Source organism: Clarias gariepinus, chromosome 25, assembly GCF_024256425.1.
Source record: "Clarias gariepinus isolate MV-2021 ecotype Netherlands chromosome 25, CGAR_prim_01v2, whole genome shotgun sequence".
NCBI classification, from domain to species: domain Eukaryota; kingdom Metazoa; phylum Chordata; class Actinopteri; order Siluriformes; family Clariidae; genus Clarias; species Clarias gariepinus.
Genome location: NC_071124.1, coordinates 3,528,602 through 3,555,655, shown reverse-complemented (window position 1 = coordinate 3,555,655; position 27,054 = coordinate 3,528,602). Strand labels below are relative to the sequence as shown.

Genomic DNA, 27,054 nt, shown 5'->3' with positions numbered 1-27,054 from the left:
TAGGAAGATCATGTTTGTTTGTTGTCTCATTAACTGTTTACAGGTCCTAGAACATCAATTCAAGTATAGCAAAAAAACATTAACGTTCAGTATAAGGTAAGCTTAAGTTAGCTCCTTAACCTGGTAATAAATGATGATTTTATATATATATATATATATATATATATATATATATATATATATATATATATAAAGACATACACAAAAGCAGATAGACTGCAATGACACAGACTAAGCCATGAGCTCTCCTTGCTGTTTCCACCATCGCTGGAATTTAAATCGAGTCCTCGAGGACTTCTGATTCTAAACAGTCACATCCCAACATGCTGTATGTCCCAAAATATGATAACAGTATAACTCTAAAGCAAAGTCGTGTAGTGCAGCACAGTGAGAAAGAAGCCAATGTTGTGGTTTCAAAATACGGTGAGTAAAAGTCACAAGAAGAACCGTGACTTCAAGTACTTTAAAATTCTAGCAGCCCAAAGCACTCATGTCATCATTCAGCTTTTCCCGTTTTTCTCTCCCCTTTATCTTTCCGAAAATATCCTTCTTGCATTTTAACACTTAAACCCAATCTAATCTTAAAACAATTTCCGGTGAATTTCTATCCTAAGGGAACTCAATAAGATATTGTTTCTCATAAACCCAGCCTGCTTGTTTTTTTTTTTACCTTTCTTTCCCTGCCCTTGATGTATAGTATTTCTTGCTGCTGAACTTGCTGGAGCTCTCCAAAAGTGTCAGTGGTGCCAAAACTTTATGGTCAATGTTCCCTCTGCTACACAAATACCATACCTGCCCTTAATCTTAATTCCACAAAAAAGTAAAAACAATGTTCTTTTTTTTTTTTTAAACATAAATTTTATAGAAACTGTTCTGCATTTATACAAACTCCATATATTTCATACAAACACATATTTTTTGTACTCGAGCGTGTCCATGACGGTCCCACACACGTGTTCTATAAGTCTGATCTGATCAGGATCCATATTTTCTCTCCACAGGTTAATTTTCGCAGGTGATATATCACCTTCATAGACTAAATGATACAGATTTGTGGATGTAGCAAACACGATCTGGTTTAAGGCAGCTGGAGCGACAGGAACACCGATAAACCGGTGTATCTTTTCTGCACTGTCTTCAGGAAAGTTTACAATATCCTCAAATTTCACCTGAAGGTAGGTGTTCGGGGGTAAGTCGGCGGTCGCGCGAATGCTGGCAGAAGTGTGAGCGAGCCAGAGATGAGCCAGTATGAGCACTGGGTTAACATCTGGCTGAGCGAGGATCTCGCGTAAAGGTTGAAATGCAGTGTCAAATCGCGTGCACGCCTGTCCCGTCCTATCACTACCCTGATTCAAAATGTTCAGCAAGTGTTTCCGAATGTTTTTGCTGGCGTAAAGGCTCGGCTTGCTGTTGTACAGCATGAGATAGATCCACGCACGGGGGTCACGCACTATCTGCACTGATCGCATCGAGTGTCCGATGACTTCTTGAACAAACGGAAGTTTTACGGACCAGCTCCCGCTCCGAAAATTGAGCACAGGACAGGCATTCGGAAATTCTGACAAATGCCGCCTCAACTCCTTGATATATTCCACTTCTCTTGAAGTAGACCTCCTGTCTCCGGTCTCGCTCATCTCCATCAGGAGCTTCCGCCTTTTGCGCGTTCCCCGAGCACTGCCCTTGTTACCCAGGTCGATACTGCTCTTGTATAGCTGAACGTTCTGCAGGTGCAGTCTGATGCTATGCAACATCGAATGGAACCATCCTTGAACGGCTTGAAACTTTCCGCTCTGGGCGTCTGCTCTGGACCACTGGCATGCGTCGGCAAAAGAGTCAGGAGAGAAACTGGTCTCTGGGACACGGAGGTAAGCGGAGGGGATACTGAGATACACAAAGTCGGAACTGTTGTCGAAAAGGGGTTGAAGGATCTCAGCTCCAGATCCAGGAAGGGAGGTGATGATTATGAATGGGAGAGGGTCTGGGCTGCGATCGAGAGACAAAGCGGATCGGGTGACGGCTTCCTCAGAGACACGGAGTTCCCTCCACATGATGCCGCACAGCACCTCCTGACAATGGTGAGATGTTACTAAGAGTTCCAGGACCCAGAATAGGAGCACTGAAATTACAGTGCAGCGGATAAGTTTACGAGAGGAAATGTTAAACTTTCGTTTTAAGGTTAAAACTGCAACGGCGAAACACAGAACCCACACCGCAATGACATTGATCATAAAACCGAAGTTAAACGCCGAGTCCTTTTTCACCTGGCTGGGTAAAACCTGAACTCCCTGACCGAAATTTATTATCTTGTGTGCATTCTCAGCTTTTGCAAATCCTGCAAAGCCTAAGTAGGCGTGTCTGGCACCAATATCTTTGTAGTTTGTTGCTATGGAAACGGTAGTCTCTGTGTCATTCAGAGTAACTGAGAGTTTAACTCCATTTTTGCTGTTATCAACGAACCTGCAGTCTGAAACTTTGACAAACGGGCCATGCATTAGATACGCCACCCTGCTGACTACGCCGTCCATGGGAAACGTAACGTTTATAAACTGAGTCCACCTCTTTTTAAACTCTGCGACCTGCTCTACTTCTTGAATCCTGCCTACAGGACTGACTCCCTGACTGTCAAACCAAAACATCTCGTAATGGGCGTCCCAGACGTCCATCAAAGCTCCGTTGTACTTATTCAAAGATCTGTGGGGAACATATCTCAGGTCAATGTCAAGATTGTGAAAAAAGGCACTAAACGATGTCAGGGGTGACTTTTCATGCTTTTCGACGTGATCCAACACTAACAAGGTTTGCGAGTTGAGTAAAACCAGGGCTCTATAAACACTCCTCAGCTTCATGGCGGACGAATAGGCTGACGCAGCTTCACCACTAACGAACATAGTGCCCTGGTGTGAAGACGCCGCGATGACTTCACCGGCGCTGTCTCCTACTTCTTTCTCTCCCCATTTTAACCATTTGGAACATTCCCCTAGCTGCCCCTCCCATGGTGCATTGCAGTGACTAGTCGGGGAAGGTGCAAACACTAACACGTTGTTAAGATAACTGTATTTTGGTCCGTACAAAGCTTCCGAGACAAAAACTTGTCCATTTGGAGCAAAAGTGAACGAGTTCTGATCCGGGTGTTCGTGACCCGGGTTAAAGTTCGTCCAGCCGTCGACCCAGGAATACGGCTTAGCGTGAACGATGTCGTACACGGCTCGCCCACCTAACTTGCCAGATTTAAAAGACACAAACGTATTGTCCTGTCCTGCAGGCAACCCAGCGCCGTACGTCACCACCCCCCAGTTTGAAAAAACATGCATGTCTGCTTGTCCAAAGTTTGGCGGCGGCTGAGGAGGGAGCTCTGCGTCGTACCAGATGAACTCGGTGTGTAAAGTAGCCCAGCGCTGCGACACAGACGGCATCATGGGCCCATCTTTGGGCCGACACTTTCTGATCTGCTGCGCCAGCCAGTTCCCTGAGCCGTTCCTGAGCACGAACGTGTCCAGGAACACCAGCTGGCTTTCTGGCCCATAGAACCAGTTGTAGTTGGAATCTGCGATGCCGACGGTTCTTTGAAAACCAGGCAGCACAGTGCCGTAGTAGAACATAAAGTGAGCTGTTAGCCAGTTATTATGTTTGTTGTCAATTTCAAAATGGCGTGATGCTAAGAAAACGTACTGGGTAATGGATTTGGCTGTGTAGCTCCCGTATGCAACGCCTTCATCTAAGGAACCGTCTACTATATGATTCAAGAGGAACATGGTCTTTTCCATGTAGTTCACAGCTACCTGCTTCCACATCATGGTTTCACGGTCTTTGTGTACTCCAGTTACGATAGCTCCTGTAAGAATGGCGAGTATGTTTGTAGTCTGGTGGTTTTGTAAAAACTGCCGGCCCCAACCTCGATGCTTGGACAATTCGTAAAGTTCTGCTGTGACAGAGCGTATCTTTTTAAGGTACTGAACTTTTCTCTGGGCATCCAGATAGGTATAAATGAAGTCATAAGCTGTAGCGAAGCCAGTGAGTGAATGAGATATCGGGACCTCGTCGTTTGGAGCACTGGTCACCATCCAGTCAGGATATTCCGCCATACGATCCATGTATTTGATTAAATACTGGAATGCTGCGCCATCCTCAGGTTGAAGCAGGCAGTACAGTGCAAGCGGCGGAAGGTTGTTCCCGTAATTCTCGTTCCATTTCTTTGCAAACTCCTCATGGCTCATGGGCGGCAGGTAGACCATAGGGTTGTCGATCATGATTGTCACAGCGTTCCGTATAACTTTGAATATATGTCCGTGAGTCCCGGCAGCTTTCTTTTTCAGCCGGCGCACATCTGTCAGGTCAAAATAAAGGTTAGGGTGGACGTTCGATGGCATGTGAAATGCTCGCTCTGTGGCAGCGGTGGTAGTTGTGTTAGAGCCAGTGTCCGTATGGAAATCAGCTTGCTCGTCATGCTCGCTGCCAGTGCCGTATTTGCCTGAAGGGTCAAATATCCCGGAGAAGGAAAATCCCAAATTCACAAGACACAGCAGAAGCGCAGACTTCGCTATGCATACAGCCATGATCTAGATCTACAAAACAGATGTTGGACTTTTTTTTTCCTTTTCTTTTTTTTCTCTCTTAAAAAAAAAAAATCCTTACTTGTAATTTCTACTCACGTCCAGGACAATTCCATTCCAAACCCAGCAGACGAAGTATGCTTTCAGGTAAGAAGAGGAATTTCACACTGACTGTGGAATGCGTGTTTGCCAAGTTCTTGCTGTTGTTGAAGTTAAAGTCATACAGTACACATAAGTTTCTGTGGTTAGAAAAAATGGCAGGTCTAAGCAGACCATGAGCAAACCTCCAGGTTTACGAACACGTCCTTTATTTTAAATCATTGCAGACACGGCACGGGAACCGTCCTGAGCTCTGCTTCTGAGAAGAACGCTTCTGCAATACATGCATCATCCATGACTGAACATGCCCATGTTCTTTTTTTTCCCCCCTATCTCTCTTGTTGAATCCTTTGCGTCTGACACCACAAGTCCTCCATTTTTCTTTGGGAATCTCCTCCAGCGGTTATCTCCATGATGTCTGTAAAGAAATATCAGTGATAATTCCTGTACAAAAGGCAAATATGCGCAGGTAAACTTCTCTTCTCAGAAGCAATCACGTTGCTGTTCTGCCTGCAGCTCTCTCTCTCTCGCGCGCGCGCGCGCGCTCTCTCTCTCTCTCGCTCGCTCAGTAAAAGCTCGGTCTGCGCATGCGCGGCAACAAGTCCCCTTTATTCCGGCGTATAAACAAGCCCTGCTAAACCGCTATACCTCGCGTCCCTGAGGCGGATTTTCACTCGAGACGTGTCTGAACACGATTAGCTGCTTCTAAAGACCAAAAAAGAAAAAAAAAAATCTTAAAATATGCGTCCTGGCATGAGAAAGACGAATGATGAGAAAAGACGAGTGATAACCGGAAGTTGCATCCAGTCTAAATGTCAACTAATATTTAACAAACAAAACGAGATTCCTTAAACGAGCTCGGCATAAAAGAAAACGGGTTGTTTGTCCGTTTGTTCGCTGTTATAATATGATTTCCGTCCCCCGTTATGGATCCTCCTTCTCATCATGGGTGCAGTTTATTTCCTGTCGATAGGGGGCGCGTGGACACCGGAAATGCAAAACATGTCCTCGTGACCTAAAGGTTTCTGATATTGATGATGATGGTGATGATGATGATTAATATTATTGTGGTTGGTAAAATCAATATGTGTTAAAAAGCACAATAATCAGCAAATAAAATCACAATAGGGACAAGAAATGCTGTTTTATTTTACATATACAGCATATCATCCATGCATGTGTTATTCATATAAGCTAAAAAAAAAAAAAAAAAGCTGATCAGCTTTAATGTAATCAGTGATATTAATATTATTTCATTTTGAAGCCTTATACCAAAGATGAACACCCTAATTATTGTTTTTTAATCTGTTATTTGAAAAGCAAAAAAAAAAAAATGTTTGGTGTGGGAACATTATATAGTTTCCACTGGATACCCGGCAGCTAAACATTAGAAAATAGATGTTCAAGCTGTTCCTAGTTCACAGCACGATTTTAAATCTACTGTCATTTCATCTTATTACAATCAAAGGGAAAGAGAGGAAAGAAAAGTTTATGTTTACGCCCTGTTAAAAGTTTATGTTGTACTTCTTTTGCTGTTGGACAAATACACTCCTTGTGAAAGTTTTGCCTTTCAATGACTCATTTATTTATTCAGTTCAGCGCTGTTATTTCAGAGGTGAAAATATAAACTAATCCCATAAAAAATCAAGTTTATCTTTTCTAATATCTATTGGTGCAGGTGTTTATTATTTTAAAGTAAATCCGACACATAACTGTTCATAACATCGCTTTTACTCTTCACTCTTTATTTTTCGATTTCACTTATGGTGCAGGTGAAACTTCAGGCAGATATCTTAGTACTGCAAAAGTGTTATTAAATTCTGTCCAGACAGTTTTGTGTGATGCTGAGACAAAATCTGGCTGCACAGACAGACAGACAAACAGATTGGAAAGATAGAAAATTACCTGAGACTGGCTTTAGGTCCTCCAATGTATCAAATGTAAAGATATCATACATACAAAACCTGTCTGTTATTTATATAGATTTCCACCTATACAAAATCCTAGATCTAATAGTAAGACCTCCAGTCAACGTTCACATGCGAATTCACATACAACAGGCAATTTAGCCAAACCGTAATGCATTTGGACTGTAGGAGGAAACCCGCCAAGCACGGGGAGAACATGCAAACTCCATGCACACAGACCTCAGATCTGTCCCAGAAGTGCAAAGCGACAGTGCTAACCGCTGAGCCACTGTGCAACCATTTATGTATTCACTTACCTGAAATATATATAATAGTCACATGACATAATAAATGTTTTGAATAAATTCTCAAGAGCCATATGTACAGGTATACTGCGTCCAAAGTATTTTTAAAAATTAAAGAAAGAGAGAGGTTTTAAAAATAACACATAGACAAAAAGAAAAAGTGATAATAGTAATAGTATTTTTTTAATTCATAAAAATAAAAAGTGAAAACCTTTTCCCACAACTTGGACAAAATTTACCAAGCCAAAAGAAATGAAATTTATAACCTAGCTACATTAGTGAGGATTTTATTTTCCCAGTTCCTTCCTTATTACTTTTGAAATCACATCAAATACCATATTAGTAGTTAAGATAAATAAAAGCAAATATCAGAAAAAAAAATCATATGCTGACATAAAAACGATCTAAATGCTCGAAAAACACGTATTTCCATTTTTAGCGTCCAAAACCGACCTCCATCCTGTCTCCTATCCTCCATAATAAAAAGGTAGGTATGCGACGCACACACACACACAGACAGTTTGTGTGAAGTATATACAGTATAATGAAACAGTATTTTTACAAACCACATCATAAGGTTAAAATAACAACACCATAAGAACAGTTTTGCTCTGAAGTGGCTAGTAAATTAGCAAGTGTTGTGAGCGAAAAAAGCAAAGCGGAACAGGAAGTACCTCGCTGTGTGGTTGTTCCGCAACGTTAAACGGAACTATAAATGGATTTTTAAAAAAAAATTAAAAAGGGTGATGTGTCGTTCTTAAATAAAACATGCTAGAGTTTGGTAATTGTCTAGTTTTACATGAAGGTCTGCTTCATTACTCCACCATGTCGTTGATTGTTTTCTTATATCATCATGTTTTATTCCTTTCTGTAGTGGAGCATGATGACAAAAAACATTTCTTTATTAAACAACCAAAGGAATATGTATTATTATCATTATTATTACTATTATTATTATTATTCTTTGAACATAAATTATTAATGAATTTTAATATTGCAAACGCACTGCTGCCCAGCCCTGTTGCTGCTTAATACAGATAATTAAACTAATTTGTCTAGCTAACAGCCCTTTGCTGAATCAGTGTGTGTGTGTGTGTGTGTGTTGGAGCAGAAAAAGCAGTAAAATATAATGTCAGTCGAGCACCAGGGCTGACAGCCACTGTCATGTTAATCTTTTTTCTTGGCTTCTGAGCGTTTCACTGCTGCTCTTTTCCTGTGAGTGACCGCAGGACGAGTGCCATCGTCTGCTTTTTCATTATCCACATGCTCAGACGTGCAGATTCCCATGACGATAAATCCAATCACGACCAACGGCAAGGAAATAAGAAAACATGTACGAAAGGGAGCCGATGCGAAACTCGCCTGAGTGAGAGAGAAAGAGGGAGAGAGTGAGATATCTTTTTTTTTAAAGAATTACACAGAAAGATAAAATCTCCAACGTTTGTTCAGTGAAATGCATCTTTACTTCTCGTTCCTCTGTGATGCAGCGCTTTACCTTTAAAGCAGACGTCGCACGATAATAAAGTCTCTTTATCTGCCGCATGAACCCGTTCCCTCCGAGTAACTGAAACATATACATTTTCTGTTAAACAATAAGCCGGGAAAAGACTTTACTGGATAAGTAAAGTGGAAGTGATCAGACCTGAGATCTTCCAGTCAGGATGCTATTAAGGAACCGGAGAAAATCTTCAACGGTATCGACTGTAGATTCAGGGAGATAGTATCCATCAATGGACATGTTCATCACGATAAAAGAAGGCAAGGGCAACTCGCTGTGGAACGAAAACTATATGAGTTCACAATTCACGGAAGTTTGAGTTCATAAAAAATAATATTTTATAAAAAAAGACAAAAGCTCGGCCACACAAAATGAGGGTCCACATCCATGATCTTCACTTAAGGGCACTAGATACCATATGTTGTGCTAAGACCTCCATCAGCGCTATCAATCAACCCCAATTCCCTGTAAAAACATCTGCATGTGCTTTGTGAGAGTTCTCAAATGGCAAATGAAATTCCCTAGTCTTAGGAACTACTACTGTGAGACCAGAAATTGTCCTGCTGTCTGGATCGATCAAACAAGTTGTCCCAAAGGTCCAGCCTTTGACTACCAGTGGGCCAGCTAGAGGGCGAGGTGCTTGCCAAAAGAGGTCTGCTGCTCCATCTCTGAGAAGAGGCCTCAGCATTCCAGACATCACAGGAGTCGAGACGCTAAGAGCCCTCCACTGGGACAGTAGCAAGCTAAACATCTGGACACCACCTGTGGTTTGATCAGCCTTAGCTGGGTTGCCTGGAGGATGGTGTTTGATTTCGAAAGACATAAAACTGCTGGGGATTCCAGGAACTTCACAGATGATGTGTCAAGAAGCATCAGCAGATGTTTTTACAGAGGATATATTGTGCTATGTGTTCAAGCCAGGCCCATGACATCACTACCCTTGTGTATTTTATACAATAAGGCCACTAACTTTCTAATATTTCTTCATATAGCTTCAAACAATTATACCAAATATACCAAACAGAATATACAAAATATACCAACAATTATATAATATTAAGCTGGGAATTCATCATTTACATCACTTCAAATTCCACTTTCATAATCCAAGCTTGATCACAAGAAATATCAGAAATCTTTTGCTTATACTTTTTGCACAGCGTTAGCTCCCAGCACTGGACTCATCCTGCTCACCCCATAATGACGCCATTGATGTAGTCGTTTCCATCCACGTAGCCAAACTGAAACTTCCTGTAATGCACACAGATGGAGACGTTCAGCAGCCGACATTTTATACTCGAATCTTCTATTATCTTGGCTGTAAATAATTACTTTAGTCTACTCACGTGCTGTACTGGTCGCTGTATTCTCTGGCCACCTTTTCCACAAGGCTCTTACACCTAAAGAAAGGAATTAACAGGAAATATGAGCAGTGTGCAATACTGTGCAAAAGCCTTAGGCACATGCAAATGAATACGACAGAGCAAGAATGTCTAAAAAAAAAGGGTGGGGTGGGAACTATAAACCCCAGTAAACAGTAATTAATAAAACAAAGTAAGTATTTGGTGTAATGCTTTAAGAATTTTCTAGTCTTAGGTAAAATTGGTGTTTTATACAGAAATTAGGTACTAAGTTTTACTGAGTATCCTGCAGAACCACACACTGGACTCTTGTACCTGCTTCTTTTTTTGCATGCAAAACCCAGCCAGAGGTGGCCTTTTAATTTTTTACTTTCCTTTAACTTGTAATTTTGTGCTGGAATAGTGATGTTTGAAGAAATGTTTTTATTCTAACTCTATAATAGTCCTAACATTTTTAACTAATTAATTAATTTTCTGTGGCATTTATCCTGCATGCATTGTCGCGGGGGCCTGGAGCCTGTCCTAAGAGACTTTTTGGGGTGTGGCTTGTACCCCTGGACAGGGTTCCAATCCATACACTACGGGCAATTTGGGAATGCCTGATAGCCTAATCTGTTTGTCTTTGGACTGAGGGAGGAAACTGGAGTACCCAGAGAAAACCCACCAAGCACGGGGAGAACACGCAAACTTCATGCACTCAAAAAACATGGTGCCTAAGACTTTTGCACAGTACTGTAGATTTTCCAAAAATATTACTATTCTTTGTAATGTTTAGTAAAAATGTGATCAAAAGTCAGTTTTTTACCGAAAACTTTCTGGAGACGGATTTCTCTCATCCACGACAGCTACAGCTACAAGTTTAGCTGAAAAAAAACGATGAGAAAGACAATAATGCATTATACATCTATTTAAAAAAGACATACTAGCTAGAATTGGCATAATCGTTAATTAACTTGTGCGTAAATGTTTCTACTGCAAACGTAACTTAAATTCCTGCTGAATTTGTAAAATAAAAGTACAATAAATTGATTGTGTTACGAATCTCGAGGAACGCCAATCAGCTATAAATAATAAATATTTTTTCCCAGTACAGCTGATTCGCATTTAGTGACTTCCACAAAATTGCATAAAAGGTAAACAGACAACTAAACAGTGCAAGAGCGCCCCCAGCTTAGCCACCGCAGCTACCATAAGATACTAACCAACCCATCCTCCTTATATAGGGTGTCATTACTTTTGCCTCAATTAAACAGCTAGACTTTATCTTCTCAATTTATGCATTTGTTTCCGATCACTTTATCTTAGTGGACCTGAAGTGAGTTTTATAAAAATGACTAACGATTTGTAGATGAATACGACTATTAAATGTCTGCTTTCTCTGCAGCCGTGTGAAACGTGATTGCATCCTGTTAGCGTGTAATCGTACTTCGTTCACCCATCTGGTACAAAGAGAAGCTGTCCATCAGGAAATAACGAGGAAAACGTTCCCGGTCCACCCAGGAGGACAGATTGACATCGCGTATCTCTAGATGAAAGAAACGTCAGAAAAATGAATGAGTATCAACTAAAAAAGAAACAAATGTATAAATAAATCTGAAATTGCTTTTAAAACCTTTTTTGCATTAATTAAGTTATAAATTGCTTGATTTAAAAGTGAATCCACAGGAAATTAGTAATTTTTTTGCAAGAAATTGCAAGAAATCCTATTTCTATGAAAATACAAACATGCCCCCACATAGTAAAATAGAATACATTTGTATACTGGAACATCATTGGCTGTTTTATTTTATGATGCAATAACACTCCCTTGTCACTTGTTCAGTGCTAGATCATGATTAATATCTCTTGTTTCTTCAGACTTTAATGCACGTAGTAAAATGAATTTCTGGAGAATTCATGGTTTATTCATGAACAATGCGATGTAAATGACGATGAGAATAACTGCACATGTAGGACAGAAATTAAATGCATGCTTTAACAACAACAACAACAACACTTTTAGCAGTACGACTATCCAGCTAAAATTTGTTTTGAGGCTTTAGGCATATTTTTTTTGTGTGTGTGTAAATGCAACCTTGTTCAGTAGAAATATACTGTAATAATATTAATATTGACTCAGGAAACAAATTTAACGTTTTACTGTTACGACTTCAATAACAGTGTTTTAAGTAAAGGTTACAATTTAAATTTAAAAATCAAAAGTTCAATTAACTTTTAACATTTTTTATATTAATATAAAAATGCTGAAAGCTTAATTTAAAAGAAAATTAATAATAAATTTTTACAAAACATTTGTCCTAAGTCAACAATACATCATGTGGTTATTATAAGTCAAACAGCATATAAAACATTATAGCTGTTATTTTAAGTCAATATCGAGGTTGTAAATTCGTGCCACAGGTCTGCAGACACCACGTGTTGTATGTCGAGACCTCACTGAACTTGATGGTCATGAGATGTAATGGATCTTATCGTGCTTTTCTTTATTACCAGCAGCGCTGAAACTGGCACGGATAAAAGTGGTGTGTTAAGTAAACGGCATCTGATGACATTAACCACACAAGGAAACATTTTTTTTAAGAAGCAGGATACTTTCAGTCAGTTGACTAAGAGGGTGGATGGTGGACACGCAGCCAGACGCAGCGTTCGTACAGTTTAGAAGGAAGGTCAGGGTTATTTTTGTTTGTTTTTTGGTTTGTTTGTTTGTTTGTTTTTAATATATTTTATATTAGCCTATATAGTTTTTAATGATATTTTAATATTGGAAATATTTACATTTAAGAAAGAGAGGACTCCTTGGATAGAAAATGTTAGCGGAAGATTAAAGGTATGTAAATTTAACTGGAATAAAAATTGTAATAAAATAAAATTATGATGAAAATTAATACATTTTGTCACTTTGGATTGTTTTTCACATCTAGTGAATGTAGTCATTTGTTTTTACATTTTAAAAAAAATTGTTGTTTATTTATTTTCATGTTGATTTTCTAAAAAAATTAATACATAATTTTTTTTATGATTTTTGTGCAGAATTTTATCACACGATTCAGTTATTTTTACATGGTACTATTTTAGCACATAGAGCACATTTTTATATTTCACACCTTTTTTGGTTTATTTTCTCATACTGTACAGCTTGTGGTCATGTGATCACTTCTTCCATAGTGTAACCTGCTTACTTAAGGTCACATGTACAAATTTCCAAACGTGATCGTGTTCTACTGACGTTACACTTGAAGATCTTTGTAAAGTGCACGCGATTTTCCTGTAGGCGTTTATTAGACAGCGTGCACGTGTGTGTCTGTGTGTGTGTGTGTGTGTGTGTGAGAGAGAGAAAATAAAAAAGTGTGTCTTGGCGTGTGTCTTAAGGGTTAATTATAATGTCTTTACTTAATATTAGATTAAACAAGTGTGGGAAAAAAACAGGGCAGTCAAATAAGTCAAACTGGTTCTTCAGGACAGGGTTAATTATCGTCCTGTTCTTCTTCTTCTCCTTCTGTATTTGCTCTGCTAACACTCTTCAGACTAAGTAACCTCCTAACTAACGCTGTATCTCCTCAGAACATGGACTTCTCCGTTTTGCTGAGCGGGATCCCCCGTGTTAATGCACGCCCCTGACGACGATGATGGACGTCCTGAGCATCCACGTGGTGCCGACCTCCTCTGACACGGCCGTGTTCCGTGTCCAGGCGCAGTGCTCCGATCACTTCCTGCTCAACTTCTGGCTCCACAAGGCGTTCTACGATAATGGTGATGTGCAGCAGACAAACGTGGTGATGCAGGAGGACAGCGCCGGCGTCGAGTTCATCCTCAGGGTGCTCCATCGCTGCTCACGTCTCCCTAACGACTACTACCTCAGCCCGTTCCTGGTCACGCTTTGCTTAGACGCTCTGGTTTTCCACTACCAACTTCCTCCACAGCCGAACTGGGACGGAACCATCCGAGAGGCGCTGAGAGGAAACCGGTTGGAGCTGACCCGCGACTGTACGCTCGCCTAAACCGACCCGTGTGAATGTAACGGTTATGAAGGAGTCCTCACCGTCGTAGACGTCGTACGATCCGTCTTTGAACACCAGGACCGAGGGAACGTCTTGCAATTTGACCGTCTGAAATGGAAAACATTTATTTTTACTCGACTCAAAGAAAGAGCTTCATGTGAAGTGGGAATGTGGGAAGAACAGGGACAAGTTCACCTGAGGTACAACATCCACGGTGGCGGAGAAAAAGTAGTTGTGGATGACAAATTCTGACGCCACTTTATAAAACTGACCCTAAATAAGACAAAAAAATATCAATTAAAATAATAAGCATTTATATATAATCCTTGTTCTCATTTGGAGGTCAAAACATTGGAAAATGTACATAATAATACCTCTTTTGATAATAATTAAAACAACAGATACCAGAAAATAATTTATTTTAACTTTCATGCTAAAACATGGTATTGGTGCTAAAAGTGTCTCAGAATTTTCAGATAGGATCATATAACACTGTTTTTCATAACTTAATGCTTACTTAATTTTTTCATATGTTTTTTATACTTATTGCTGCTTATCTCCCGATCCATGCTGCATTTTTTGTAAATACGCATACACATTTATATTTTTATCAGATAAAAAAAAAAACACATTTGCCAAATACAAACTTGTCATTCAGATAAAACTTGGCCAGTTTAGATTTCACATGAAAAAACATAAACCTTAAAAGTGGATTATTCAAAAAAATGCCAAATTGGTAAGATATTGAACATGAATTTGACATGGTTACGGACACTACAGATTTTTTGCTTTTTAAGATTTCACCGGAATGCTTTAATTTAAGCAACAATTGTTTACAGGTCATATGCTTCTAGAATTTTACACCAATCTTTTCTATCAATACTCATAAAGAATCATGAATAATTAACATATTCAATGATTATTGTTTAAAGTGAGACAGTATAACAGAAAAAATGGCAATTTTTGGTACACATATAAATTTACCACTTCAAAAATGGCTAAAGTTAGCAACTTGAAATTTTTATGGAACGTTTGTTTTCCAAGTAATTTAAAAAAGATAGACACTTATTTACTAGCAAGAGTCAAAAGTTATCTGCACTCTAGTTATCTTAAAACTTCTCTTGGTCTTATCAGCGCTTTCTGTTCAAGGCTACTGTCTCTCCAGTGACTACTGTGCAGGTGTGAACGTGTTAAATCAGTTCTTTTGTAACTGCAGTGTGAGAAAAAATGAAACTCAGAGAGGCGCATAAACAGAACCGTTTGGATATCGGCAAACAAAATCCAGAGCGATACTGTAAGGAAGGTGAAAGTTTCTTAAAGAGAATCATTACTGGAGACGAGACACAAATTCATCACTACAAGCCTGAGAGTAAACGTCAGAGTGTGGAACGGAAACATCCTCAATCACAGAACGAGAAAAAGTTCAAAAGTCGACCCTCAGCTGTAAAATTCATCAACACTTACAGTTTCCTGGGATTCTTAAGGGCCAGAAGTATTGGAACACCATCAGAAAAAAGGTTCAACAATCAACAGTGCTCATTACAGTGAGACACTTATTGAGGAGCTGAAGACTAAACTTCAGGTTAAACACAAAGGACTGATATCTGAGGGCGTCGTGATCTCGCATGGTGATGATGCACGTCCGCACACTTCTGCCCACACTGTCGACACACCGAGGTGTTAAAGCATCCTCCTTATAGTCCTGATCTCAATTCATCAGACTTTCACCTGTTTGGTCCCCTGAAAGCAGAACTACAAGGACGAAGATTTGCTTCTGATGAAGAAGTGAAGACAGCGGTGCATTCACGGCTCACAGCTCAGCCTAAAACATTTTTAATGAGGGAATACTAAAACTTGTTGAGAGACAGATGGACAAAGTGAAGAAGATTATCTCGAAAAATGATGTTTGTCTTTTTTCAAAAGTAAATGAAAACAAGTTCTACAGCCAGAGTGTGGATAATTTTTGACTCACCCTTGGATATTATGTTTTCCCTGAATTTGCTTCCTGCTTTCTATTTTAGGTTGCTTTTTAAATATTAATTATAACTTATATAATAGAGGGAAAGAGAGAGCGAGAGAGATGTACAATATATTGTTGTTTTATTGTATGTTATTGTATAATAATTTAAATCGTAATGTTTAGACTAATGCATGACTGAATATTGTTTTACTTATTTCTTTTTCATTTAAAAATATATAACTACCTCAATTGTATCTGCTTGACTCTTTTAAAAAATCCAGACACAGAAAAATGAGTATCATGTACTGTACTGTATATATGTATACACACATACGTTTACTGTAAAGGTGCGGTACAAAATGATTATGCAGTCCATTAAAGGCTTAATGAGGGCTGAGGGGCTCGTTATAAAATCATTACTCCGCACAAGCTCTGGACATCAATTAGTTACTGCAGAGCGATCGCTCATGTTGAACCGAATAATCAAGTCCAATTTGTTATACGCAGGATCTAATGGAAGTGCTTGGACCGGTTTTCTGATACGTAATTGTGAGCACCTATAGAACGTTTACAGAGGGCTTACCTTAAGAGGTGACCTCCCTCCGATGTAAACAAAGAGCAGCTGATGGCGGTTTAGGGCGTGCTGGAAGAGACGCTCGCTGGTCAGAGCTCGCACAGAGGGGCTGGACCGGGCAGAAAGAATGATGTCAGATACAGTAGAGAAAGCTGAAGAAAGAGTTTAGCATTGTGACACCTCTATATCATTACATACATGGCTTTAAAGTCATTATGTTGGGAATGAAACACTCCGTGTCACGCTGTTATAGGCTAATTAGCAACGACAGGGTGGTGTAATAAAGTAGAAATACTGTTTTTTTAATCATAACAGCAAGTGTTTTATTCCTCTAATGCTATAGCATTTTTTTTTTAGTTCCTGTCCTTATTTAGCTCTTAAAAGTCGTGCTGCCATGTTTTTTCCTTTCTTTCTCCTAAAGAGATACTTTCAAGTGAAAATCGAGATATACACTACCAGTCAAAGGTTTGAACACCCCTTTCAACTCCATGGTCTTTGCTGATTTTTATTTATTTCTTTACTGTAAAACAATGCTGAAGTTATTTATTCAAAACACGCAATAATTTCCTCTAAACAGTTGATATTGAGATGTTTATCTGCTACTTCTGCTCTGTAAAGCTTCATAACGGCTCTAATCGAAGGTGCTGGTTGTTAATTGGTGATTTCTGAGGCTGGTGACTCTAAATGAACGTCTCCTCTGCAGCAGAGCTCAGTTTTGGTCTTGCTTTCCTGGGAAGGTCTTCATGAGAGACAGTTTCATCATGGAGCTTGATGGGTTTTTACCACTTGACACAATACTGTATGAATTGTGTAGGAACTGTTTCAGAACAGCTGACCTTCATGTGTTTTAAAGTTAAGATGTATTAGTATAAATTTACCTCTTTCTTTTTCCAAAAAAGTTCTGGTTAGTCATACAGGTAGTTCAGATGAAAGAAAAGAGGCCAACCTTAATTTTTTAAAGATACTAACTCAATGTCACTCAGTGGGATTTCAGAAGCTTTATGTGAGTCTCGGCTGAACATTGGAATGCATTTTTGCACGGAACGAGGGTTGTGGAATTTGGCCCTGAGTGCTTACGTGCTTGCAGAGCAGGAAAACTTATAACGAACAAGACCTACCCTAATGTACTTATATGCACCTCAGTTTTGATTTAAGATAAACTCTAACTATCCTTTTAAATGTAATAATTCTAATACAAAAAAATGTGATTTAACCATCTTGGAAACGCTTTCCTCCCACTAATGATAAAGAAACATCCTCTTGAACAAAACGTTTATGAATGAATGCATACATGCTTTTCTTTTTTTCCTGGGTACTATTAAGTCACCTTTTTTTCAGTTCCCAGAATGCACTGCACCTCACTGTGACAGTATTCACCTGCACCTGGCTATGTTTGTTTAGTCAGTCTATTTAAAACCTGAGTTCAGTCTTTGCCATCTGTTACTGAAACTTCTGTGCTTCCTTGTGTCTCCTCATGAGTTTTCCTGTTAATTTCTGTAACCATGTACTAACATTAGCATTTAGTCTGTATCCTAGCCACAGCCTTCTTCTTGTGGTTTTTTGGGAGTTTTTTTTTAATTATTATTATTATTATTGTTTGTGCTTCAAAGCGAGATAAAAAAATTAATAAATCAGATTATTAAAAGAGTTTTAATAATTATTAGCAGATACGATGCAGCTGTCAGAGCTGCTGTTCTTAAAGTCTGTAACTAACAAGAGTAAAATAACATACAGTATACTTAATATTTTGTTTAATATTTCAAAAAAAAATTCATATACACAAAAATTTCTGGGGATTGTTGTTCCAATAGTTATGGACTTCACTGTACATCTGTTCCGATTGACTAAACCTTACATTTGTACATTGAACAGTAAAGTCTAATGCTGTGTCAAACTATAAAGAGAAATAAAGAAAAATAAAGAGAAAGGAATAGAGCAATAACTGCTTATTTAAGTTCTGTTTTTTTCCCCATAACTTACCATTTTAATAGTTTCATGTAAATTTCTTAATTAAAACTCGTTCTTTATGGCGTTTGCCGAGAAATGAATCAGATGATTCTGAGTGATATTTATGTTTTTAAGAAGTACATCAATTTACCCGGAGACTCTGTTGGTGAATTCAAGGATGGCATCTTTTGTTCTTGGGCCGTTGTAGTGAAAATACTTATCTTCTTTTATACTGGTAGAGGGAAAAAAAAAAACATTTAAAAAAATTATAAAACAGTTATGGCAAGATAACCCTGTGCAATATTATCTATCCTTGGACAGAAATAGCTCGGTTTGTTGCTCAAGAGTAAACAATTTATACATGATTTCTGCAAGAACTATACAACACCAATATTGCAGAAGGTTTCTGTATGCAAATGTTCCTCTAACTCATTTGTAAATGTGTTTATGCGAATGATCTAGGTCTTAAAATAAACACCAGATGAGAGTTTCTGTGTGCTCTACTGCTAATCGTTTTTCTCCAGATTACAGGCTTTACTTATTAATCTCAGTAGGAACATGGAGGAGTTACTATTTTGCAGTGGAGGATGTTAGTGTATTTAAAATCTGCTTTATATCTGTTTTAAGAGGAAATGCAAAAAGACATGATTAAAAGAAATAATAATAATAATAATAACAATAATAATCATTATACATGGTAGTTTCCTAGGTGATGTACAATCCTATCTAATCTTATTATTCAGGCACTTACAAGATTATAGATGGATATCCACGGATATTAAACTCTGTAACAGCATCTAGAATAAAATAAAAAAAAATTAGAGCTGGTGACTTAATTTAACTCAGTTCATTAATGAAGATTATCATGGCTACTCATTAGAGATCTCTAGTGAACTTTATCTGCTGCATGTGAGACATACAGAAATAAATATGTTTACTTGTATTTTTTTTTAGAAAAATACCAAGAAAGCTCGCTTTAATCAGGGCAGACTTTAAACACTGTGAACATAATTAAAATGTGTGAACACGAATGTCTAAGTGAGAGGCATGATGGTACGGCGTCACTAGACGATCATAGGTGACTTGTGAGAAAGACGGCAGAAAGTTCAGTATTCTAAGTGTGTTACACACCTAAAAGGAAGAAAGAAAAAAGACATTGATTTCATGTATTTATATGGAAACGTCCTAGCCTTCACAATCTCCAGTCGGCAGGTGTTCCCTTGAGCAAATTAGGAAGAAAGTGGGCGGGGTTTGTTAAAATGCTAATTAATTACTGACCCGGGAATGATAGTGGTGTCACAGTGAGACAGGTATTTATTTATTAGCAGTAAAGAGTAAACTTATTACAGGATAAAGAAGTTTTAGTGGATCCGTGTGGCGTTTGACAGAAACTGAGGCTTAATACTAGAGTATGTGCCATATGGACTATAATGCATGTTTTTGGACTGTGGGAGGAAAGTGAATTATTATTCTCATAGTTGCAATATATTGTTTGAAGGCTAGAAAATTATTTTTTAATATTACACAACATATGGCAGCTTTAAAAGAACCTCCATCACAGGAATTCAGTGTAAATGCAAACGAATCTGTTAATGAAAACGCTGACTGTCCATCTGGCGCTTAATCAGAAGGAGATTAATGTAGAGCAGACGCACGCTGCTGAAGGGTTTAGACATTCTCACCTAATCTAATTAGACATTACAGACTAACTTATAGACTGTCGTGGCACAACATGATTGGTTGTCTGGGTTTAAGTCGTTTTGCATCTGATGTTTCATTTTTATTAACAGATTAAACACCGTTCCTACTTCTCCTGCATCAATACTACACCTTAGTGATTTTTATTGCTGTGTAATTGATGCACGGGTGTTAAATGAGCCTCACCGCTGTAGACAGTGGTGTCGATTTTGCCCACATTGACGTGAGAGCCCTGACTCTTCAGCTCGGCCGCAGCATCGTACCATACTGGCTCGAACGTCTTACAGTAATCACACCAGGGAGCATAAAACTGTAAAGCATATCAGATGAGAGCGGTTCATGCTGCATATACAATATAGGGTGAAAAAGAAAATTGCTAGATGTGCACTTACTTCCACCAGCCAGGGCTCACTCTGACGCAGCTCATTAAATCTACAGTACAGGTATTAAAAAAAAAAGCAAGCATGAAGAATTATATACTGTAACATTTTATAATGCTTTATTTTTAAAAAATAATTTAAAAAACATTTGTAACCATAAAATTTTTGGAAAATTATTTTTAGCTCTAATTGAATAAAAATATTTCCTTTGAAGCTCAGGTTTTAAATTTCAGTTTCATAACTGAACTGATTATTTACCACACTGTCTAAAAAACATTAAATGCTGAAATATTAATAATACAGTACGTCATGTTGAATTTACATTTTGCACTGAAATTTTTTTTTTTCATTTCAACTGAATAATAAAGACCTACGATGATTGATATTCATTTCATGCATAACTTAAATACTGAATAATCACTATGCAGTGCATGCTTTAATTATTATAATTTTTTTGCTTTATGCATAACTGTTACATAATTTCATAATAATAATAAAATAAGGGAAGTCGAGTCAAACCAGGATTTTTGACAGGACACAATTATGAGAGTAAAAACTCCTTTTATTTTCGCTATACGGACTTATCTACACGAATGCATTTATTCCAGCGTTTCACTAGTGCTTTCACCGAGTCATGATCGAACTGCCTGCTTCCTGTCTGAAACACCGGCCTCCCAGAGACTCCCTTAATGGCTCAAACATGTGGAAATGGCTTGGAGCGATGTCAGGACTGTACAGGGGATGTGGTAATAGCTCCCAGTGGTTTTAGTGAATGAATGTGTGTACAGTTTCCATGGCTCTTCCACAAGAATCAGACGTTCCACTCGCACCTCGGGCCAAGATCGTCATTCACGGCTGTATGGTCTTCTTTAAAAAGTTTGCATGGTTGAAACGTTTTACTGCGGCTAAGAGTCTCATCACCGTAGCCTTCTGTAAATGTCAATCGCTTTCAAGCCTTGATTCACAAGAACCATCATCAAAAGTCCCGGTTTGACTTGAATGCCCTTTGTATTATTTAGTATTTAAACACTGATTAATGCACATTACATTTTAAATTCATTTACACATTACTTTCTTTATAAATAGAGGCTATTGCATGAAAGTTAATAAATGCAGTGTCTGTTTGGTTGACATTATTAACACTGTATTAATGTACACTTATGTCATTAATGATAGTAATTAAGTCATTTTCACAGATCATCTCTCATACCTGTCATCGAGTTCTTCAACATAAGCTCCCACAAGAGTTATGCTCCCGACGAGCACTGCAAGATCAATAAATAACAATAAAGCAGCTGTCATTTCACAACAGATGTGGAGCCGTGATGAATTATGACAAGCTCTGATAAATTTCCCTACATGCCCACCCAGCAGTCAAATCATGATTTATTTTTAGCCTACCTGAGAAGATGAAGTGTCTGGCAGTTGCCATGATTGTGTTTGATGTCAAAATGGAGTGTGTGTAAAAGAGGAAAGGAGACGTGGCGTGGTTATTAGGCAGCACGCTAGCGACCCAGTGACCAGATTAGACCAGGGGATTAGGGACTGGCTTTAAGAACGCGGCCATGCTGCAACCTGGCCCTCGTCATCTTAGCCATTTTACTCTCACATTCTTATTGCTTGAGATACTGTGTAAAGCTGAACCTGCCATGGTTTGTCTACGTGGTTTGTCTAAGGTTTTTTTTTGCTAATCCATTCTACCAATGTTAATCCAGATTGGGAAAAACTGTTTGTTGCTTTGTCCTGATTAAAATTGCTCTGAACTAACATTTAATAGCAAGTTAATTACACACTGATCAGCCACTGATGGGTGAAGTGAACATTGATTATCTCATTCCACTAGCAGCTGTTATTAGGTGATATACTGTATAAGGCAGCAACTGACCAGTCAGTTCTCAAAACTCAATGTGTTGGAAGCAAGAAAAATAAGCAAGCGTAAGGCTTTAAACAGCTAAATTATGATGTACGACAATGGAAACGTCGACCTGGTCTGATGAATTACGTTTTCTTTTTTACGGTACGAAGACAAACCAGGATGCGTTATGGGAGGAAGGTGAGCGTTCATAGATAGTGTAATGCTCTTGGCCTGTTCGGCCTAGAAATCCATTCGTATGGATGTTAATTTGACACGTACCACCTGCCTGAACACTGTTACAGTACACTTCTTTCAGCAGCATAATGTGCCCTCTAGGAACCAGTGTAGTCCATCTAGGGCCTGTGAATACCACTGTATTGATTCCCATTTTACAACCGTGGTAGGACCTCTGGTCAACCGGAGTACCCGGAGGAAACCCACCAAGCACAGGGAGAACCACTAACCACTAAGCCATCGTGCCACCATAATGTGCCCTGACACACTGCGAAATGGGTCACATATGGATTGAGAAATGTGACAAAAATTCAAGGTGATGATGGATATTTGGCCAAACCTTTTTATTATTGGGGCTGGGGTAGATCAGTGGTTAAGGTTTGCCCTACTGATCAGAAGGTGCCAGGTTTAAATTCCACCACCACCAAGTTGCCACTGTTAAGGACACCCTTTAGGGCCCTTAAGGAAACCCTTAACCCTCAACTGCTCAGATGTATATGGAGATATAAATGTAATTTGTAAAGCAAGGACTATAAAGATGTGGTTCGATGTGGAAGAACTCGACCGGCCCGAACACAGAGCCCTGACCTCAACCCATCAAGCACCTTTGGAATGAACTGGAATGGAGATTGTGAGCCAGACCTTCTGGTACAACATCAGTACCTGACCTCATAAACACGCTATAGAATGAAGGGGTACGAATTCCCACAGAAACACTCCAACATCCAAGAAGAGTGGAACTGTTATAGCTGCAAAAGGAGGGACCAACTCCATATTAAAGTGTGTGATACTGTATATTGTGTATATTACTTTACTTCCCTCTTTACATGGAGTTCAGTTAATGAAGTGTTTTAACTTAACAGCCAGTAGATGGCGCTAACAACAAATTTTGTGGTTATTCCAAAATGGCGTCCTAGTTCACTATATCGGGCGTAGACTCTATATAAAAAATGCATTTCTGTAGGGAGATACCTATTTAACATTTGACCTTTATCAATTAAAAAAACTAAATCTGTTTTAGCGTATACGAATTAAATTATTGAATAAAATGCATCTAAATAAAACAAACATCTAATATACAGATATATCATTGGTCAGGCAGGGCGACAGAAAAGCGTTGGATTGGCGCGCACGGCCACATGTGTGCTCACTGACTGGATGGCAAACATGTCAATCAAAACTATTCTCACCCCTGATTGGATTATTTAACCGTCAATTACGAGCGAAGCAGAAAACGAGAGCTTGTGAAAGAGGGCGGAGATGCTGGTTAAATATCAAACGCTGTTTTACTTCCTGCGTTTTCGCCCTACTGAGGGTACAAGGTCAATGCTAAGGACCCGCGCACCTAGTGTGCTTTGGTAGAAATCCGGAGCTGTTTGGGATACGGCCCGCGGAACGGTTGAAGTCGGGAGTGTAGAGTTCGCTGTGTTTTGACGCAGATTAACTCGACAAAACGGTTTTGACGGACGAGTTTGTGGCGCTGTTTGGGTTTTTTGAAAAAAAAAAAAAACTATAAGCTATTATAAAGAAAGGGGATTGTGTGATTGGGAAGCGAAGGAAAATATTAAGAGAAGACACCGTCGCGCGCGCACTGTTTACTTTTTTGGGGGGCTTCTACGTTTAAAGGGTTGCTCGCGCGCCCCCGTTATTATTATTCTTATTCCTCTTATTATTGTTGTTGTTGTTGTTATTATTTAAGTATTTATTCATCTTTTAGATCATCGAACGTTTAATGCAAATCGTACCGAGTGCAATTCGGAGTTCAGATGTCTTCTTGAAAACTTTCTCCTTGGAAGTCTAGCTGTTTATGGATGTTCTTTCGGAGGAAACGACTTGATCATGTCGTCCCCTGAAGTGCAATGGACTTAAACGAGGCGTCTGACTCGAGAACAACTTTAACACCGACGACCAGGTAAGAGGAAAATCTGTTTGCATGCATAATCGAGTTTAGTTTAAGTACAGCACCTCTATATGAGTGTATATGTGAACGGGACACGCGCGCGCGCGCGCACACACACACACACACACACAGTGAAAGGAGTGATAGCGCAGTGTTTCTCTCCTTCACTTGTTGCATGTCTCTGGTTGTCAGGAGCACATGTTTGCAAGCCTGTGCACTTGCATTAATATGCACTTTGCATGCTCTGCAGTGTTTGTCTGTGTATCTGTGTGTGTGTGTGTGTGTGTTCATGTAGTGCATCCACCTGGAGGCTGAAACACACATGCAGGTCTGGGTCTTCTGCTCACCAAGCATCATGTCTGGCTCTAATGAAAGTTAAGGCCATTTATTTATACAAAAATAATGATTATTTAGTTAAAACCATGCATTATGGCAATTATTTATACCATTACATCCCAAATGCGGCATGATCTGGTGGTCCTTTAGGGGTTGAGGTTGCCCTTAGAGGAGTCGAGTTGGCCTTTTATTGAAGTTTGATGTGGGCTTTTGGGGGTTCGCGTTGGCATTTTTGACATTTATATATTATTATTTATTAGTCCATTTATTTATAAAAATTTAACAATTTAAGTAAAGGCAATTCATCGTGGCAATTATTTTTAATGTTACTTCCCAAGGGCAGCATGGTGGCTCAGTAGTGAGCACTATTGCCTTGCACCTCCAGGGTGAGGGTTCGATTCCCGCCTCGGGGTGTTTACATGGAGTTTACAGGGTGAATGGAGTTTACATGTTCTCCTCGTGTTTGATGGGTTTCCTCCAGGAAAACCGTTTTGCTCATTAGGCTAATTGGCGTTCCCAAATTGCCTGTGTTGTGTTAATGTAAACATGTGTGTATATGTGTGCTCTTTGATGGATTGTCACCGTGTCCATCCGCAGCGCTTCCCCACACATAAAGTATACTTGGGCAGGCGGTCCAAGTATATTTGCCGACACTTTGTAAAAAAAAAAAAAAAAAAACTGTCTATTTGCCATCCGCAGTCGATTAATTAGTAGTGGACAGTTCTCTCTATTCGCGCCTACAGAATCAACTGGTTCAGGACCGGTGGTGGTGTACTGAGAGGCAGCAAATGCAATGGATGCCAGCTGACGATCGCCAAAAAAACTCACAACAGCTGCTGTTCAGAGTGCTAAGTTATGTGCCTTTGTATCAGCTTTTTCATGGTTGAGTTATGGTGGAGTTACACCATAAGGTCGCACTAGGTTGAGTTGAGTTGGCTTTCCAAGGGTTGAAGAACTTGGCATGTTTTTTCGTTTCAGTAATGTGATCTCGGTACCATTGGAAAGCTCTTTCATGTGCTGTATGTTGATTCCAGAAGGAAATAAATAGTTCTATTTAATGTAGCTGTTCACTGTCCAGGACATTTGGAATTTTTAAGGGTTGAGTTTGACATTTGAGATGTTGAGCTTGGTGCTTGATCTGGCTCCAAAATAGCTGAGTTTGCCCTTTAAAGGGTTGAGTTGATCTTTTTAAGTCAATCCTGTGAAGTTTGAGTTGGTGCAGATTGAGGAGTTGGTCTTTTGGGGGTCTAGATGGCTTTTTGGTAGTTGAGTTTGCTTTTTGGGGGATTGATATATACCTTTTTGTGATTTTTAAAGGACTACAACAGAAGCTGTCTCAACCTTCCAAAGGGACCCGTCTCAACCCTCCAAAGGGACCCGTCTCAACCCCCCAAAGGGGCCCATCTCGTGCTCAATACGGGGTCAAGACAGGCCTATTTTGTTGTCCTATAGAAAACCGATAAAGCCTGTGTGTTGAATCTGCACTGAAGGTGTTAAGTGTAGAGATGTTACAGTTATAGGTTAGAGTATCAGTTTGGCAGTTTTACATTGTCAAGCCGGCGTTTCGTGTCAGAGTGACTCTCAGAGTAATGAACTGCCCGTCAATGTGTTGAGTTTCCCCGTTACTGTGTTAAATTTAGCTTTCGTATCTTTGGTGCAGCTCGCTTGGGTAAGACGGCCCTTTGGGGGGGGGGTGTGATGTGTTCGCTGTAACGTCGAGTTTAATTATATAAGTCCAAATGGACAGTACAAAGAGTTAATTTATCACATTAGGTGTTGATTTAACACCTTGGAGTGATATTCCAGCCGGGATGCTTTTCACTTCCCCACCCTCACAGTGTGTGAACTTGTTCTGATTGTCACTGATTCCTGCTAGCGGTTGCATTGTGCCTTGGTAGGATTTATCCTTTCATCATTGGGTCCCTGCATGCAAAATACTGGACACTGAATCTTTGTCATTTTCAATCGAAAGCAGTCAGAATGAAAATATCCGATGCAGATGATTCGGTTTTGAAAGTGACCCGAAGCTTTTCTGAGATCTCTGCTTTGATCTGGGGAATGTCAGGTATGCAATTGTTCATTCTTAGACCAGAAAAAAAAAACACACCTGTAGCCTTCAGCAAGTGTCTGAGAATGCTGTGGAGTGATGTTGATGTTCAAAGGACATTTTCAGTGGTTTGGCTGCTAGTTGCTGAAGCCTGGATTTGAAGAAGTGGCTAAACAAAAACATGTCCGGTTTCTTATACTGCTCAAAGTGTCTCGCTAGGAATGAAATTATTATTAATAATATTAAGAGGGAATTATATTAAAAACATTGATTTGAGCGAGTAGTGTATCATCCATTATAAGTGTGTATTATGCTCTCTGCATGCAACACGTATGCTCAGCTTTTTTTTATTTTATTTTTTTTTATAAACAATCGTTAACGCGAAGATGAGGTCTGTATCAGCGG

The 27,054-nt window shown here is 39.2% G+C and overlaps 3 protein-coding genes across 3 annotated transcripts in view; 1 reads left to right on the top strand and 2 right to left on the bottom strand.

The window, feature by feature from the left end:
• Positions 1-831: 831 nt before the first annotated feature.
• On the bottom strand, positions 832-5,580 carry dsela (dermatan sulfate epimerase like a). Its single transcript, XM_053486697.1, has one exon. The coding sequence runs from the start codon at positions 4,551-4,553 to the stop codon at positions 900-902; it is 3,654 nt and encodes a 1,217-aa protein (XP_053342672.1). The 5' UTR covers positions 4,554-5,580; the 3' UTR covers positions 832-899.
• Positions 5,581-7,060: 1,480 nt separating this feature from the next.
• On the bottom strand, positions 7,061-21,741 carry tmx3a (thioredoxin related transmembrane protein 3a). The gene is made up of 16 exons (XM_053486215.1): positions 21,679-21,741; positions 21,488-21,542; positions 20,290-20,329; positions 20,084-20,207; positions 18,951-18,996; positions 18,351-18,431; positions 16,262-16,361; positions 13,914-13,991; positions 13,760-13,826; positions 11,147-11,245; positions 10,526-10,583; positions 9,706-9,759; positions 9,554-9,610; positions 8,504-8,633; positions 8,357-8,425; positions 7,061-8,223 (listed from the first exon to the last, which is right to left on the bottom strand). The coding sequence occupies exons 1-16, from the start codon at positions 21,707-21,709 to the stop codon at positions 8,029-8,031; spliced, it is 1,284 nt and encodes a 427-aa protein (XP_053342190.1). The 5' UTR covers positions 21,710-21,741; the 3' UTR covers positions 7,061-8,028.
• Positions 21,742-23,856: 2,115 nt separating this feature from the next.
• The window catches only part of tesk2 (testis associated actin remodelling kinase 2), a 29,939-nt gene continuing 26,741 nt past the window's right edge, over positions 23,857-27,054 (top strand). Inside the window, exon 1 of the mRNA XM_053486493.1 lies at positions 23,857-24,278. The gene's annotated coding sequence lies outside the window, so the exon portion shown is untranslated. The remainder of the gene's footprint in view (positions 24,279-27,054) is intronic.